At 38.8% G+C, this 16,138-nt stretch overlaps 1 protein-coding gene across 2 annotated transcripts in view; it reads left to right on the top strand.

Moving 5' to 3' along the window:
* SOS2 (SOS Ras/Rho guanine nucleotide exchange factor 2) overlaps positions 1–16,138 on the top strand; it is a 97,773-nt gene that overhangs the window by 17,274 nt on the left and 64,361 nt on the right. The window contains exons 2-3 of one of the 2 annotated variants that reach the window (XM_057723783.1): positions 12,770–12,895; positions 15,354–15,485. In XM_057723783.1, coding sequence (XP_057579766.1) covers positions 12,770–12,895; positions 15,354–15,485 — 258 coding nt within the window. Of the gene's footprint in view, positions 1–12,769; positions 12,896–15,353; positions 15,486–16,138 lie in introns of those variants that run through there. The other variant, XM_057723784.1, reaches the window with a different exon arrangement.

Below are 16,138 nucleotides of genomic sequence, written 5' to 3'. Positions count from 1 at the left end.
TAACTTTGGGCTTTTTTGGTTCTTCTTTCTCTAATTCCTTTAGGTGTAAGATTAGATTGTTTGAGATTTTTCTTGTTTCTTGTGGTAGGATTGTATTGCTATGAACTTGCCTCTTAGAACCACTTTTGCTGCATCCCATAGATTTTGGGTTTTTGTGTTTTCATTGTCATTTGTCTCTAGGTATTCTTTAATTTCCTCTTTGATTTCTTCAGTGATCTCTTGGTTATTTATTAGCATATTGTTCATGTGTTTGTGTTTTTTACATTTTTTTTTCCTGTTATTGATTTCTAATCTCATAGTGTGGTTGGTAAAGATTCTTGATACGATTTCAGTTTTCTTAAATTTACTGAGGCTTGATTTGTGACCCAAGATGTGATCTATCCTGGAGAATGTTCCATGTGCACTTGAGAAGAAAGTGTATTCTGCTGCTTTCAGATGGAATGTCCTATAAATATCAATTAAATCTATCTGGTCTGTTGTGTTATTTAAAGCTTGTGTTTCCTGATTAATTTTCTGTCTGGATGATCTGTCCATTGGTGTAAATGAGGTGTTAAAGTCCCCCACTGTTATTGTGTTACTGTCTGTTTCCCCTTTTATGGCTGTTAGCATTTGCCTTATGCATGGAGGTACTCTTATGTTGGGTGCACTTATAGTTGTTTTATCTTCTTCCTGGATTGTGGATTAATCCTTTGATCATTATGTAGTGTCCTTCCTTGTTTCTTGTAACAGTCTTTATTTTCAAGTCTATTCTATCTGATATGAGTATTGCTACTACAGCTTTCTTTTGATTTCTGTTTGCATGGAATATCTTTTTCCATTCCCTTACTTTCAGTCTGTATGTATCCTTAGGTCTGAAGTGGATCTCTTGTAGACAGCATGTGTGCAGGTCTTGTTTTTGTGTCCATTAAGCCAGTCTGTGTCTTTTGGTTGGAGTGTCTAATCCATTCAGATTTAAGGTAATTATTGATATGTGTGTTATTACCATTTTCTTAATTGCTTTGGGTTTGTTTTTGTAAGCCTTTTTCTTCTCTTGTGTTTCCCACTTAGAGAAGTTCCTCTAGCATTTGTTGTAGAGCCCGTTTGGTGGTGCTGAATTCTTTTAGCTTTTGCTTGTTTGTAAAGTTTTTGATTTCTCCATTGAATTGGAATGAGATCCTTACTGGGTAGAGTAATCTTGGTTGTAGGTTTTTCCCTTTCATCACTTTAAATATATCCTGTCACTCTCTTCTGGCCTGCAGAATTTCTGCTGAAAAATCATCTGAAACTTATGGGGAGTCCCTCGTATGTTCTTTGTTGCTTTTCCCCTGATGCTTTTAATACTTTTTCTTTGTATTTAATTTTTGTTAGTGAGATTAGTATGTGTCTTGGCATGTTTCTCCTTGGGTTATCCTGTATGGGACTCTCTGCACTTCCTGGACTTGATTATTTCCTTTCCCATGTTAGGGAAGTTTTCAACTATAATCTCTTCAAATATATTTTCAGACCATTTCTCTTTCTCTTCTTCTTCTGGGACCCCTACAATTCAAATGTTGGTGCATTTAAAATTGTCCCAGAGGTCTCTGAGACTGTCTTAAGTTCTTTTCATTCTTTTTTCTTTATTCTGCTCCATGGCAGTTATTTCCACCAATCTGTCTTCCAGCTCTTCTGCCTCAGTTATTCTGTTGTTGATTCCTTCTAGAGTATTTTTAATTTCAGTTATTGTGTTGTTCATCACTGTTTTTCTTTAGTTCTTCTGGGTCCTTGTTAAACATTTCTTGTATTTTTTTCATTCTGTTTCTGAGATTTGGGATCATCTTTGCTATCATCACTCTGAATTCTTTTTCAGGTAGCTTGCCTATTTCCTCTTCATTTATTTGATCTTGCGAGTTTTTACCTTGCTCCTTCATCTGCAACATATTTCGCTGTCTTCTAATTTTGTTTAACTTACTGTGTTTGGGGTCTCCCTTCTGCAGGCTGCAGGGTCATAGTTCCTCTCGCTTCTGGTGTCTGTCCCCAGTGGATGAGGTTGGTCCAGTCACTTGTGTAGGCTTCCTGGTGAGGGGGACTGGTGCCTGCGTTTTGGTGGGTGGAGCTGAATCTTGTCCCTCTGATGGGCAGGGCCATGTCAGGTTGTGTGTTTTGGGGTATCTTTGAGTTTAGTGTGAATTTAGGCAGCCTATCTGCTATGGGTGGGGTTTTGTTAAAGTTTTGATAGTTCTTTGGCGTGAGGCATCTAGCAGTAAAGTTTGCTGACTGTTGGGTGGAGCCGGTGTTGGTGTTGAGATGGAGACCTGCAGGAGAGCTCCCTCTGATTAAAATTCCCTGGTGCTGAGAGTTCCCTGGTGGTCTAGCATCCTGAACTTGGCTCTCCCACCTTAGAAGCTCAGGCCCAACCCCTGGCCGGAGAACCAAGACCCTGCAAGCCACACAGTGTGGAAGAAAAAAAAGAGAAAAACTGACAAACAAAACCCCAAGATAAACAGTAAAAGCAAAACCAAACAGACAAAAACACGCAAGGAAACACATACACACACAAACAGGAAAGAAGAGAAAACAAGAAAGAAAAGAGCAACCAAACGAACCCCAAAATGAAAACAAACAGTAAAAGCTAAACTAAGAAAAACAAAAAAGAAATCGAAAGCAGAAAGCAAACTTAAAAAAGGCAACAAAAGCATGAAACACACAAAAAGGATTTAAAAAAATGATAAAAATGAAAGAAAGAAGAAAACCAAAGGAAAACCACAATACAACAAAAAAGTAAAGTAAAACTAGAAAAACTGAAAACATAGTTAAAAAAAGATAAAAACAAAGCAAAACAAAGAAAAAAACAAGGAAAAAACATAATGTAATGAAAAAGTTACATAAAAATAGGAAATAAAAGATAATAAAAATATATTAAAAATAAAAGCATAAAAAAATTAAAAGAATAATGAAGAACAACAGAACAAAAACAAAAAAGTGATAGTAATAGTAATGTTTTCCTGGGGCCTCAGTTGTCAGTGTCATTGCCTACCAGCAGGTCCTCCAGTACCTCTAGATAGGTCTCAGGACCTACTGTGGACACTGTGGGGCCAGCTTAGACTCTGACGTGGCCCAGCTCCTGCATGTACTTGCCCCAAAGTCCACAGTTGTTAAAGCTAGACCAGTCTCAGTTGTGGAACACTCATTGTCTGTTCAGATATTCCACAGGTACAGGATTTACTAAGCCAATTGTGGGGATTTAATCTGCTGCTCCTACAGCTGCATGGAGAGATTTCCATTCCTGTTCTTTGGTCACATCGATACTGGGGCTCAGGTTTGGTTTTGGCCCCATGTCTGTTTATGGCCATTCTCAGTCGTCTTTTCCCCACCCAGGCAAGAGGGAGCAAAAACAATGGCTGATTAGGGCTCACTCAGGACGGGGAGAGGGATGTATGGCAGCCACAATTGGAATGTGTGGGGAGTGCCTGCCACGGGAGAGGCTAGTAGCAAGTTGCAATAGCCTTGGGCGTACTATACACTCTTCTGGGGAAGTTGACTCTGGATCACGGGACCCTCGGCAGTGGAGAGCTGTGTTGGCTTCTGGGAAGGTGTGGGCAGTGGTCTGCATTTGCTCACAGGACCCTTGGTAGCAGCAGCAGCAGTAGTGGTCTGCACCCGCCTCTGGGGTCCAAGATACCAACCATGGCTTGCGCCCACACCTGGAGCTCACATAGGACGTGTCCTGCTGCCTGTGAGCACACAGAGAAAGTAGCTCCTATAGCGGGCCCATCCATCTCCTCGCATACCCCCAAACAATGGTCCCTCGCCTCTCTGGTGGGTCCAGGCTTCTTCTCAGACTCCCTTAGCTGTGGCTCACTAGCCCCCTCAGGCTATCCTCACACAGCCAACCCCAGTCCTCCCCCTGGAGTTTGACTTCTGAAACCTGAGCCTTAGCATCCAGCCCCCACTCGCCGCAGTGGGTGAGCAGACTGGGAGTGCTGGTCAGCACCGACCCTCTGTGCAGGACTCTTCCCACTTTGCCCTCCACACAACTGTTGCTGCGCTTTCCTTTCCTCGGAGGTTCCGAAGCTCCCCACCTGTCCCCGCCAGTGAGAGGGCTTCCTAGTGTGCGGAAACTTTTCCTCCTTCACAGCTCCCTCCCAGAGGTGCAGGTCCTGTCCGGATTCCTTTGTCTCTCTCTCTCTTTTTTCTTTTTTTCTTTTGCCCTACCTAGTTATGTAGAGATTTTCTTGCCTTTTTGGAAGTTTGAGGTCTGTGAGCTTTCAGTAGATGTTCTGTGGGGTTCGTTCCACTTGTACGTGTATTTTTGATGTATCTGTGGGGAGAAGGTTGAGCTCCACATCTTGAAGGTTCTCCTTGTACATGTCTTACTGTAAACGTTGGTGCTCATTTCTCTAGAGTGGTGCTGTCCAGTTGAAATATAATATTAGTCACGTGTAATTTAAGCTTTTCTTGTAGCCACATTAAAAATATAAGGAAAACACAGATGAAATTGATTTAAGTAACATGTTTAACCCAGTAAATCTAGTCATTTCAGCATATAGCCAACATAAAAATTATTGAGATATTTGACATTTTTTGTGTGTGTGTGCTAGATCTTTGACATGTGGTATATATTTTACTCTTACAGCCCATCTCAGTTCAGTAGTGCTACATTTCAGGTGCTCAGTAGCCACATGAGGCTAGGGTCTACTGTATTGGACTTTAGTGCTCTAGAGGGTATAAACATGTTGTGGAGTAGAATTACTGGATCATAGGGTATGTATATCTTGAACTTTAATAGATGATGGCAAAGTTTTCCAAGTTGATAGAGTCATTTTGCACTCCAGTGGCAGTGTGTGAGAGTTCCTATTTTTCTACATAATCCCCCGCAGTAGTATTATCAGACTTTTTAAGTTTTCCTGTCTGGTACATGAGTAATAGTTTTCATTGTTATTTAATTTGCATTTCCCTGATTGCTAAAGAGCTAGAGCACCTTTTCGCATTTAGTGGCCATTTGAGTTTCTTCTTATGTGAAGTGCTGGTTTGTTTTTTTTATTAATTAATTAATTTGGTTGTGGTGGGTCTTAGTTGTGGCAGGCAGGCTCCTTAGTTGTGGCAGATGGGCTCGTTAGTTGTAGCTCAAGGGCTCCTTAATTGTGGCTCACTGCCTCCTTAGTTGTGGCACGTGGTCTCCTTAGTTGCAGCAGGTGGGCTCCTTAGTTGCGGCACGCAGGCTCCTTCATTGTGGCATGTGAACTGTGAGTTTCGGCATGCATGTGGGATCTAGTTCCCTGACCAGGGATCAAACCCTGGCCCCCTGCGTAGGGAGCATGAAGTGTTAACCACTGTGCCACCAGGAAGTCCTTGGTTTCTGTATTTTTTGCCCATTTTTTTCTATTGGGGTTTTTATCATTTTTTTCCCTATTGAATTTTTAGGAGTTCTTTATATATTCTGGATGTGAGCCCTTTTATTTTATGTGTTACATAGATCTTCAACTCTGTAACTTGCCTTTTCATTTTCTTAAGGGTGTCTTTTGATGAACTTAAGTTTTAAATTTTAATGTTGTTAAGTTTGTAAATTCTTTCCTTTATGGATAGTAATTTTTGTGTCCTGTTTAGTAAATCCTTTTCTGTCCTGAAGTCGTGAAGATAATTATCTGTTATCTTGTTTTATATTATCAGAACAGTATTTATTTAATAGGTCTAAAATACAGCTAAAATTGATTTTTGTCTCAAGTGTGAATAGGAGTTGGTTTAATTCTCCTTCACGTGGGTGTCTAGTTGTTCATTGTTCATCCACTTACCCCACCTTCCCTCAGCAATCCTCCCCCCGCCCATAGTGCCACCTTTGTTGAACATCAAGGGTCTGTATATCTGTGGGCTTGTTTATGTACTCTCTGTTCTGTTACATTCATCTCTTTGTCTAACATTATATCAATAGCACATTCTTAAATACTGTGACTTTGTAATAAATTCCAGTAACAATTGGAACAAGTACTGATACTTCTTTAAGAACATATGACTGATTTCTTAGCTTTTTGTATTTCTATATAAGTTTTGAAATTATCTTTTCAAGTTTAACCAAAGAAATTGTTTGGTTTTGACCGTGATTTTTTTAACTCCATGGATCAGTTTGAGGAGAATTGATGTATTTACAATATTAAGTCTGATAATTCATGAACATGGGATTTTATTTCATTTATTTAGATTTTTAATTTTTCTCAGAGTCTGGTTTTCTCCCAGAGTCTTGTACTTACCAAAGATTTATTCCAAGATACATGGTATAATTTTTATTTTATCGTAAATGATATTTTTAAATTTTATTTTCTAACTTTGTTACTGTTACATAGAAATAACATTCTATTTTTATGAATTCAGATAGTTTATGTGTACAATATTTTTATTTTCCTTCATAGGTGTATTAGTCTGGGATCTTTAGAGAAACAGAAGTACACACACATACACACTCTTATAAAGGCAGAGAAGTGCAGATCTGCAGTCAGTAGGCTGGAGATCCAGGAGAACTGATGGTGTAATTCTAGTCCAGGTTCTAGTCCAAAAGCAAGAGAAGACCAAAAACCCGGGCTGGCAGGCAGAAAGAGAGAATTCTTTCTTACTCAGCCTTTTCTTCTATTCAAGCCTTCAGTGAATTGCATGAGGTCCACCTACTCTGGGGAGGGCAGTCTACTTTATTCAGTCTACCAGTTCAAATGTTCATCTCATCCAGAAACACCCTCAGAGACACACTCAGAAATAATATTTAACCACATATCTGGGTACCCAGTAGCCCAGCAGTTGACACATCAGATTAACTATCACAGTGGGCATCATATCATCTGCAAATTTGTTTCTTCTTTTCTAGTTCTTATATTTTTCTTTTTCTTGCTGTACTTTGCTGGCCAGAACCTCCAGTACAATGTGGAATAGAAATTATAATAGCTAGTATCTTTGCCTTTTTCCTAATCTCAAAAGGAAAGCTTTCATTGTTTTACCATTAACTATGATGTTCGTTATAGCTTTTTTGTAGGTATCCTTTACCAAATTAAGGAAGTTCATTAAGAGATTTGATTATGAGTGAATATTCAGATTTTTAGATGCTTTTTCTACATCTGTTGAAGATGATCATATTATTTTCCTCTCCTAATCTGTTAACATGGTGAATTACTTTGCTTGATTTTCCAATATTAAGCCAATTTAACATTCCTGGAATAAATGCAACTTGGTCATGTTGTATAATTTTAATATACTACAGAATTAAGTTAGCTAATAGTTTATTTAGGTTTTTGTTTCTAGGTTCATGAATGAAAACGAGCTATACTTTCCATCTTTTTGAGTTTTTATGTCAAGGTTAGCCTCAAAATAAGAGGCCTACTTATTGTTTTATTATTTTTCGAGAAAGCTGGCTTAAGATTGTTGCATTTTTTTCCTTAAATGTTCGATGAATTTGTCAGTGACGCCATCTAGGCCATGTAGTGAGCTTTTATGTTAATTTTTATGCTAAATGTTGACAATTTAGATGAAGTGGTCACCTTAATGCTGTTTTCTTTATGGGAAGATTTTTAATTACTGCATCATTTTTCCAGAATAACTATGAGACTGTTTAAATTTTTTTTGTTACTTTTTGGCAGTGGCACTGATCTCCTTCTAATACCATGGATTAGAACAATAGTTTTCTGTTACTCATTCTTTGAACAAATATTTACATGACACCTGTTAACGGTAGGCACTGTTTTTTACCTTGTTATTCCTCATATTCAGTTTGACTGGATTATTTTTAGACAGATTACTAGATTCTAATTTTAAGAAATTTAGGAACTTCCCTGGTGGTCCAGTGGCTAAGACTCCATGCTCCCAATGCAGGAGGCCTGAGTTCCATCCCTGGTCAGGGAACCCAATCCCACATGCTGCAACTAAAGATCCCACATGCCACAACGAAGATCCCATGTGCTGCAACTAAGACTCGGCGCAGCCAAATAAATAAAATTTAAGAGAAAAACAAATATCGTATGTTAATGCATATATGTAGAATATAGAAAAATGGTACAGACCAACCAGTTTGCAAGGCAGAATTAGAGACACAGATGTAGAGAACAAACATGTGGATACCAAGGGGGGAAAGTGGGGAGGGGGGGTGTTGGGGTGGGATGAATTGGGAGATTGGGATTGCCATATATACATTACTAGTAAGGAAAAAAAGTATAAAATTGTACACGTTAAATATATGCAGTTTATTGTATCTCAATTATATCTCAATAAAAGTTCTTTAAAAAAAAAAAGAAAGAAAGAAATTTAACAACAGGGACTTCTCTGGTGGTCCAGTGGTTAAAACTTCATGTTTCCACTGCAGAGGGAGAAGGTTCGATCCCTGGTGGGGTGCTAAGATCCCACATGCCTCACGGTGTGGCCAAAAAAGAGAGAAAGAAAAAAAATTTAACAACAGAAGAGGCTTAGCACAGCTACATGGCAACAGAAAGCAGCATATACCATTGTAAAAGAAATCTGACTAGCATCTACTTCATAGAGCACTTGTGTAACTTATGAAGTAGTATGGTTGTTCAGAGATACCTCTCTGTGACCGAGTGTTCACAGACTTCTAGTAGGTTTATTTTATTTGTTTGTTTGTTTGTTTATTTTTAATTTATTTATTATGTTTTGGGGGGTACACCAAGTTCAATCATCTGCTTTTATACACATACCCCCATATTCCCTCCCTCCCTCAACTCCCCCCCACCCTCCCTCGAGTCCCCCCCACCCTCCCCGTCCCTATTTATTTATTTATTTTAACTTTGCAGCAGGTTTTTATTTTTGCTTTGTATCTATCACAGTGTTTGAAACCTAAAGAAATATATTTTCTCTTCAAATTTGGATGTGTATATAAATATCATTTGCGTGGACTCAGCATACCGAATGCCATGGTTTCATGGCCTATATCTACTCTTAAATCATCAAGCTTTGTCTGCCTATCCAGGGGCCCTGAGAACTTGGAAAACAATAGCCAGAATTTATAGTTCTTAAAAGCAAATAAATTTGGAAAGAAAAACCAGTGAGGAAAAAGGTTTGATTCACCTTTGTAGGGTCTGTAGCCGGAAACCCAAGCTGTTTTTGAGGGACACCTAGTCTGTCTTGGATAGCTGGGACCTCATACCCTCTTTGCTTCTTTAGTGGTTCAATCAAAGGCAGTTCCCACAAAAGCTGGCTAAAAGAGCCAGCACCTAACTTTAGGGCCTGAGGGTTCTTGGAATAGCAGTTTTCTCTTCCTAAACCCAGAAGCCAAAAATTTGACCTAGTTAGGGGAGCAGAGCTAGAGTCTAGCAGAGGGGTTCAAGTATGTGCTCATGTGGACATCAGCAGTCAGGCTGGCCTAGAAGTAGTGAGGTGGGCCCAAACGCACTGAACACCTTTATGACACACTACACAAACCTTCCTCCCGGGGTGTTCTGGGCCCCAAATTTAATGGTGCCTATTCTAACAGCCAGGTTTGATTCTGCACATAGCCCAGGTCTGATGCAAAATGCTCTCTCAGAGGAAAACTAACAGCTGTAATTTACAGACTTACTTAGTTTGTACTGACCTCAAAGTTCTTCCTTCATGGTGGACTTTGTCTGGGGGTGGGGCTAGGGAACAGACAGTGGAATGACTGAATCCTTTATGAAGGCCTTGGCCAAAGAGCAGCTATTGCCTACACTTGGATCCCTGCAGGGCCAAATTCTTGGCTTGTTGGCTTAATAGAAAAATGCAAAAGTTAAGACAGAAAAAATACTGGACAATATTGGTCTAAAATATGCAATTTAGAATGGCTGTGGAAGAAACCTACTCTGATTTCTCAATCTTACATGTACTTGTTTCTAGGATAGTCCTACCTGAAAGATGTTGCTTACTGGTTGTGAGCCTGTTCTGTGGTTCAGTGCACTGAGCCTTGCACCCTTCCCCAGCCTGCCAGGGAGGCAGACAGGCACACACATTCCTGAGGCCCCCAGCCAGCCTTTTCTCCCTGTGAGACCCTGTAGTGCCTGCAGAGATCTGGAGAATCTGGCTCCTTGTCTTCAGTTGAGAATCCAGAACCCGAGCCCACGAGATGAACCTACTGAGGAATATTCAAGATGATGTATACCAAGCATCTTGAGGAGAAGAGATGTGGTCTGAACAAATGAGCTGAGGCCTTCAAAGAAGGACATGTGGGAGGAGTAGGGAGGAGTCCTTCCCTTCTGTTTTGCTAGAAACGGGTAACTCTAGAGTGTAGGGGGAAAACACGGAGACATGAGAATATGGAAATCCAGTTCTGCTAGCGTTTTCTAACCATTCTAAACTGGCTTGGCTTGAGAGAAATTCAAAGTCAGTGTCTAAGAGCCTTCTTTTGCTCTTCCTTGACTAAGTATGGTAACAGCTATAATCTGTGCAGTTCAGCTCTAAAAAATACGGCTCTTGGAAAGAGGCTTCCAGAGAAAAGAGAATAGAAGGAGTAGGTCTAAGGGTTCAGGTAAGGGGGAACACAGAGGGTCCCTGAAAGCTGAAGTCATAAACACCTGTTCCTTGGAAGGGTCTTTTGTACCCACTGCCCCAAGTAACCAGTCTGGCCAGGTGAGGGTAGAACCTGTGTGGTTCTAACAGAAAGTTGTAGCCAATACCAAGGCCAGTCAGTCACTGGGGATAGCTCGAAACTGAAGGCAAGCGTGTAAGACCAGAGATTCTGTTAATACTAGAGAAGATGGTGTGGGGGTAGGATGTTCAGAAGGGCTGGTGATAAAGATAGCTGGCACTGTTCAAAACAGTATTTGAACACTTTAGCTAAGAAAAAGGCACCTTGTCCCCCTAATCCACACCTAAATATCTTGAACCCACCAGAGATCTTAAAATGGACATAGCCATGTGTCAAATATTTTTTTTTAAAGATTTTTTGATGTGGATCATTTTGAAATTCTTTATCGAATTTGTTACAATATTGCTTCTGTTTTATGTTTTGGTTTTTTGGCTGTAAGGCATGTGAGATCTTAGCTCCCCCACCAGGGATCGAACCCTCATCCCCTGTATTGGAAGGTGAAGTCTTAACTACTGGATCACCAGGGAAGTCCCCCGAAATATTAAGATTCCAAACACATGTCTTCTCGGGCTGTTCCCTACAGCAGGTTGGGGGGCCCCTCCATCCCAGTAACATCCATTCAGAAATCTGTCAGAAAGCCTCTGTCTTCCCCTAGGCCAGGGTTTGGAATCCAGATGGGGGCTGCCCACGAAGAGTGTCTGTCAAGCCTAGGCTAAAAAGAAAAAAGATTTTGCTCCCTAAGATGGCCAAAGGAGAGGAGAAGACACAAAAGATGATGTTACTGCCTCTGTGCGCTGGAAGAACTTCACCTGTTGACTGAAAAGGGGGTCAGAGCAATGTAACGGGAAAACATGGTCTGAGAACGACACCAACAAAGGGAAGCTCCTTGAGGCTCAGCCACGTTTATCTGATGAGAAATTTGTCCTCATGTTGTGCCCTGGGAGACTTCAGCCTTTGGAGCCCTTGTAGAAAACAGGCTTCAAGCAGTAGCCGATGATCAAAAAAAGAGTCTTTTATTTGGTGCACGGCCCAGATCTGAAGCAAAAGTAGATTTGGGAGGAGCAGTTAGGGAAGGCAGGATGTGTGTGTCTCACAGTAAGAATTTGGCCCCAGTGTCAGGGACTTAACTATTGCTAGAGATGTACAAAGTAGATCTTACTCAAATGCTCTGCCCTTTGGAAAAGGTCAAGGGGTGGGCGTGGCTTTCTTTTGAACTGTAGGAAAACAGTTTTGTAATGAAGTCAGCAGGCCGAGTGAAGAGGGTCCTGCCCCTTGCCTGCCTGAGAGGGTGGGGGGTGGTAGTTTTCATGCCCAAACCGAAGAGAAGCATTTGACTCACGTGGGTGGCACAACCTTGGTGTCACTTTTCAGTGATAACCGCTAGCCCAAACCACCTTTCTCAGAAGGTGCCTCTGGAGTTGGATCTCAGTACTAGAAAGGGAGGGCAAATTCAAGACAGTGGCCAAAAGCACCTGAACTTTTTATCTCTAAGCAGAGTGTTGTGAATTTCACCTTAGCCAGAGAGGGGGACGTGTAAGAATGGGAGCAGGAGTGGCATGGATTCTGGGGAAGGGAAAATACAGCTTGGAGCAGGGCCCCTCTGGCAACCTCTGTGGGGAAGCAGGCACAGGGCAGGTTGTGCCTTCAGCTCCATCAGTGGCCCACACTTAGCCAGCATCTTCCTTCACCCCACCCCCAACACCTGGGCTTTACTATCACATGTGACCCACTGAAGCATGTAGGCAAGCCACTGAGGCACTGCAGCAGCTCAAAGGGAAAAGAAAAGACACTGGGATTAGAATTGTCACAGGAAGGGCAAAACCCAGACCGTGTACAAGGTGGTCAGGTGAGTTATCACAGATGGCTGCCTCTTCTCTTATCACAGACATTTAGCAGCCTCAGGACTTTTTTGAGAGTGATTGATATCTTCCCTGATTGGGATCCTGGTACATAGTAGGTTTATTAATTAACTTCAGGGTATCCATGCTTCCTCTGAAATTGTGTAGAATATTTTATGTGTATATGCTTTTTTGGTGGTAAGGAGGTGAGGGGCCAGCGGCTTTCAGTTGATTTTCATAGAGTCTGATAAAGATTAAGAACCACTACTCTGAGTTAAGAAAAGTTTACAGAGACCAACAAATACAGTTTGTTTTTTCATTTTTTTGTGTTTTATGTATGTATTTGAGTAACCATTCTGGTAAAATAGTATTAATTATGTATAAGATTCTCTGACTTTTGTTTAATACATATCAATTTGCCTGTACTTAAATTGAGAACTTTTTTTTTAAGGTTCAGGAGCAAGTACATCCCAATCTCTCAGCTAATGAAGAGTCTCTCTATTATATTGAAGAGCTGATTTTTCAGCTGCTGAGTAAATTATGCATGGCTCAACCAAGGACTGTGCAAGATGTGGAGGTAAAAATTATTTTGTTACTTCAAAAAGTCATTGAACCACTGTACAAATTAATTTATATATATATAAATCTATATCATTCTAAATTATTATGGAAACTAAAACCATTGAAATCATATGGGAAATATATGGTCAGTTCATTCTTGTCAAAGATGTCAAGGCAATTCAGTGAGTAAAGGAAAGTTTTTCAGCAAAAAAAAAAGTGCTGAAACAACCGGGTAAATTTATGGTGGGAAAAACCCTTGAAACCTGTCTCAACACAATAATTAATTCAAGATGTATCATAGTCTTAAGCTTAAATGCTGAAACCGTAAAGTTTCTAGAAGAAAATGCAGGAGAATATCTTTATGAGCTGGTATTAAACAAATACATTTTTTACATAGAACTCAAAACACCGTAAATATCAAAAAATAAAATTGATGCAAAAATAAAAAAGGTATAAGTCACAGACTAGGAGAAAATGTTTTCAGTATGTATTCCTTGCAAAGGGCTTGTATGCAGAATATGTTAAAAAAAAACACAAACAAAACTCCTACAAATCAATAATAAAAAGATACCCTGCTCACCCAAATGGGCAGAAGTCTTAGATACTTCATAAAAGAGGATATACTTATCGCCGATAAGCATATGAAAAGGCACTCAAGCTCATAATTCATCAGGGAAATAGAAATTAAAACTACACTGAGATACTATTTTACACCCACTAAAAGGAATAAAATTAAAGACTGATAACATGGAATATTGATGAGATGTAGAGCATCTAGAACTCTTATACATTGATAGTGGGAGTATAAAATGGCATAACTACTTTGGAAAATTGTTTTGCAGTTTTTTATAAAGTTAAATATGTATCTAGCCTGTGACCCAGCAATTTTTTTACTCCTGGGTATTTAACCCTAGAGAAATGAAAATATATCTTCACAAAGAGACTTATACATGATTATTCAAGCAGTTTTATTCATAATAGGCAAAAATTAGAAACAACTAAAATTTCCATCTACAAGAAAATGGGAAAACAAATTGCGATAGATTCATAAAATGGAGTACTACTCAGTAATATTGTAAAATGAAAGAATGAACTATTGATATATACAGTAACATAGCTACAATCCACAGATGTCATATAGAGCAAAATAAGCCATCCTGCAGAGAGTATGTGTTGCATCATTCCAGTTATATGAAAAATCAGAGATACCTAAAAGTAATGATGATAGAAATCAGGATGGTGGCTGCCTATGAGGGGTGAGGTTTAGATGATAGACATTTTCTGTAATCTTGATTAGGGTGATGGTTACAAGCATTTTTCAGAACTCATTCAATTGTACACTTAAGATCTGTGCATTTTACTGCGTATAAATATTACCTCAAAGGACTAGTATAGAATAAAGAATATTTACTCATTGATTTAAAAAATATATACATCTTTTTAATATGTATACATACATATACCTCTAAAAGATCATGTGTAATTTAGTGCTGAAATATTTATTTTGGCTTAGTTACTTGGGAGTATTTCTAGATTTTTAGAAATATCTGTCAGTATAGCTTTTAAAAGTAACCTTGGCATGATACTGTTTATATCACCTTTCTTTTGAAGATTGTTTCCATAACTAGGCAGCAACTTCCAGTATAAAGGTTAATCTTGGTTTGAAGTAATAGATCTATTAAGATTTTCAGGGACTCTGGGAATTAAAGTATTTGTTTCCCTGTTCTCTGCTGTAAGAATTGGACATAAGTAAATATAATAAAAGCATAGTTTTCAGAAGCTAAAATATAATTTTAAGCTGAGAATATAATTTTAAAAATAGGAAATCCTGCTAAATTGGAGTTTGAATCAGTTATCATTACTTCTCATTATTCATACCAATTACTGGTTACATTTAAGATTAGATGAACAGTAATAGTAATGTAAAGGCTTGGATTGTTTTTGCCAAGAGATATATTTCTTTAAACCATTCTGAACTCTGCCACACACTTGATCCTTTAAGAGGTACATGATATTTCTTTTAAAAATCTTCTCTATAAAGCTCTGAGATTAGCAGAAAGAGAGTGACTACATAATAATTATTAATAACAAGTTAACAACTTCTGCTAGGTAAACAATTTTAGCCCTAGAAACCTTGAGCTGAAAATTACTGATAGAGTATTTCATGTTTGCTTTAGTCTGCGCTAATATTATTACATTGTCCTTTTTCCAGTTTTATCTTAATTATGCTTACACTTAAAGCTTTCTGTTTAAACTTCACCTTTTTCCTTACCCATGGAAATTGTGTGGAAAAATCTTGATAGCATGTTGATCTTTTTTCTTTTAAATAAAAAAATTTCATTTATTACGGGAATCAGACCATGTTATGTTACTATTAACTTCTGGCATTAGGATGATGATAAAGTGTAATTTTGTATGAATTTTCTTTTTGTGAGCACTTCTGTTAACCATAGTTCTGCTGTGAATCTGAACAGGAACGAGTTCAAAAGACCTTTCCTCATCCAATTGATAAATGGGCTATTGCAGATGCACAGTCTGCCATAGAGAAACGAAAACGAAGAAATCCTCTCTTACTGCCTGTGGACAAAATCCATCCTTCATTGAAGGTAAAACAAATAAGCAAACAAAAAACACGCACAAAAAACCATTGGGGAAGTTATTTTTAACAAATAATACTTTATATAGTATTTGTATATTTATATAGCATGGTCTGTGTTACTGTGCGTGTGTGCTTGAAGATGTGTATACTGGTATATACACATACATACATATATATGTTTCTTTTTTTTATGTTTGTTAATATGTGCAAAAGCTACTGTGAGTTCAGAACTGTTTTTAAATTCATCTGTATGTATCACAGGTATTTTTATATACATTGGAAAAGATGGGTATGGAATATTATTTTGTCTATAGAAAATAATTGGCGTACGTGGATTTGAATACCCCTTGGTAGCAATGTCAAGACCTCGTGCGCACACCCCCTGCCCCAACACACACACATACACACATCCTCCCCTCAATAGAAACCATTGTAATTTGGAGCTATTAATTAAAGCAAGATCCTTGAAAATAGCAGATATTTGTTAGGTGGGTTTTGGATAATATATCAAGAAGTTTTCAGTGAAGTTCAGTCCAAAATTTCTGTCTTAGAATCAACTGTCTCTTCTTATTTGATACTAAAGGCAGATTTGTTAGATTAGATGTCTCTTTAAAAAAAAAAAAAAAAAAAAAAGGAAAGAAAAAAACCCTGATACTGAGC

This window comes from Hippopotamus amphibius, chromosome 2 (genome assembly GCF_030028045.1).
Source record: "Hippopotamus amphibius kiboko isolate mHipAmp2 chromosome 2, mHipAmp2.hap2, whole genome shotgun sequence".
NCBI lineage: Eukaryota > Metazoa > Chordata > Mammalia > Artiodactyla > Hippopotamidae > Hippopotamus > Hippopotamus amphibius.
This window is presented reverse-complemented; position numbering and strand designations above follow the sequence as displayed.